General features: G+C 40.8%; 1 protein-coding gene across 1 annotated transcript; it reads left to right on the plus strand.

Moving 5' to 3' along the window:
* Positions 1-196: 196 nt before the first annotated feature.
* Positions 197-1216, plus strand: TEOVI_000532900 (variant surface glycoprotein (VSG), putative; the record flags this gene model as incomplete). The annotated part of the gene is made up of 1 exon (XM_067227379.1): positions 197-1216. One exon carries the CDS (start codon positions 197-199, stop codon positions 1214-1216), a length of 1020 nt encoding a protein of 339 aa, XP_067083480.1.
* Positions 1217-2382: the final 1166 nt, after the last annotated feature.

Consider the following 2382-nt stretch of genomic DNA (forward strand, 5'->3'; position numbering starts at 1 on the left):
CAATGGCGAGAAATGTTCAGAACACAACCGGGTAATGGTAACTGGCATGAAACGATACCCGAAGCATACAAGAAAAAAGCAGGCTGGACAAACATGTGACCCAAGTGGCTTTCAGCTTACCGAGCAGAAGAGGCTGATAAAGCTGCCGCCAAAACAAAAGCCCTTGGCATAGACCAGCTTATACAAGCTCAAAAACATGTCTTACGACCGGTTATGTTCAAAACAAGCCGCTAGAGCCCAACAACTGATAGAGGAAATGGCATCTGCGAAGAGAGAAGAACAAAATGAGGACGCAAAACAAGCGCAAAGGTTGCTCAAGCAGGCCGCGTACGGGGATGCAAACAAGGCACGCTCTGCACTAACAGCAGCCGACATATTCGGTAGCGGCTGCGACACGACGACAAGCAACTGCTGCGACAACACTGCGTCAAAGCAAGCAACAACAACCGTAGCGGCAGTACAGTTGTGCGTGTGCGCCGCAGGCAGTGCGGTCACGGACGTGTGCCTCAACCCCAACGTAGCTCTGAGCCAATGGAATAACGGCAAGACGGGGGCACCAGCGGCCTGGCAGGCGATTGCAGCGCATTGCTCCGGAAAGGCGGTGGTCAACGAACCAGAACAGCTGCTGGAGCAAACGGTAACGGAAATCCTCAGCAGCTTACACTTAAATGGCAACGCACTGTACCTCGGAGCGTATGTAACAACAAGCTGTGGGGCTGACCAAACGAGCGGTTTCTGCGTCAAGTACGGCAGTGACAACAGCGGAAACATGGCAACCGTAGAAGGCCAACCGTGGCTCCAGAAGATACAGCAAGTCATAGCGGGCCTAAGAAAAAGCCACCAAGGGTCTGAAAAAGCAAAACAGATCAAAGCCAGACTAGCAAAGCTAGTGGATGAAATTAAAACAGAGGTAAGCTTGGCAAAAACACTGCCAGACCAGCAACCAGAAACAGCGGCTTTACCTGTAACAGCAGTAGCCGCAGCGGGGGAAAGCTGCTCAACTCACAACACAAACAAGACCTGCACAGAAAAAGGTTGCAAATGGAAAGGTACTGATGAAACAACTGGCACATGTGAAGCAGATGAAACTAAAGGTACAACTCAGACAAGTGCAGTAGGAACAGGAAAAGAAGGAACTGCAGGAACAAACTCTGAAGCCAAAAAGTGCTCCGAAAAGACAAAACAAGAAGAATGCAAAGATGGTTGCAAATGGTAAATTTATGTCTGCAAGGATTTCACTATTATTTTCAATAATAATTTTGCAATGATTGCTTTTGCCTTTATGAGTTTTATATTTTAAGATAATCTTACATTTTTAATAATTTTATAATAATTTTGAAAAATTATAGTAACTGTAATTCAGATAAATAAAATAATTAAAGTTTAGTAAAATATGCATGATGGTAGTTAGTGGGTATAAAGTAGTTGGGTGATAGATTATGAAAGTGATTTCTATTACAACTTGGTTAATTTTGTTTATTTTATGTATATTATCAATGGTTATAATAATAATGATAGTCCGAACGTGTTGTGAATGTGCGTATATTAATATTATTAAAAGAGTGCTGATGAGTGACCAAAAAACAAAATAACCACTTAAACGACGGTAGAGTGTAATAAGATTGAGTTAGTGAAAAATAATGGGCAGGATCCACAAGGCATATTACTATAAAATAAAGTACTGAGGAGCTGACGGGTTTTACTCACTATGAAAATAGGAAATGAACAAAAAATCAACGTAAGAAAGAGCGTAAAGGCTTTTTCATAAAGATTTGGAAGTCAGTAGCTGCAGGAGACGTAGCTACTACGTTGTACGGACAAGTATATACCATGGGTGCTACTGAAAAAACTAAAAGGAAATATCGTCAACAAAATAAGAAGTCACGGATATAAAAAATGTAGGATCTCTATGATGTATAGAGAATCTATGCTGATAGTTCCTATTTCCGTATCTTTATGCTGTTTATATGCTACGATATTTTAAGTAGTGAGTAACTTCCATGAGAGTGTTGCTTATACATGGCTAATAGCTCGTGCTAACAAGGCAAAAGTTGAGGGGAAGGAACTGTTGAAACTTAAATTACCAAGTCTTAGCGCAATCAGCATAATCCGTGTACAGATGAAAACAAGCATAATCGACGGTTCATCCATATGTGGAAAGAGCAGAATTGGTAAGCGGTTTTTTTGGGAACATGATATGGAGAAGTACAGACAAATAGAAGCAATAAAAAACATTAAACTTTAATTTTTATCTATATAAATATGTGTATTACTTTCAAGGATGGTTGGACTAGGAATGCCAATGTTAGTTGAAAACCGCATTAGAAAAAAAGAGATGAAATAGAGTTTAAAGTGCAAAAATGAAAGCCGATGCACTCGCTT

Source organism: Trypanosoma equiperdum (assembly GCF_001457755.1).
Source record: "Trypanosoma equiperdum strain OVI genome assembly, contig: ctg_960, whole genome shotgun sequence".
Classification (NCBI taxonomy): Eukaryota; Euglenozoa; class Kinetoplastea; order Trypanosomatida; family Trypanosomatidae; genus Trypanosoma; species Trypanosoma equiperdum.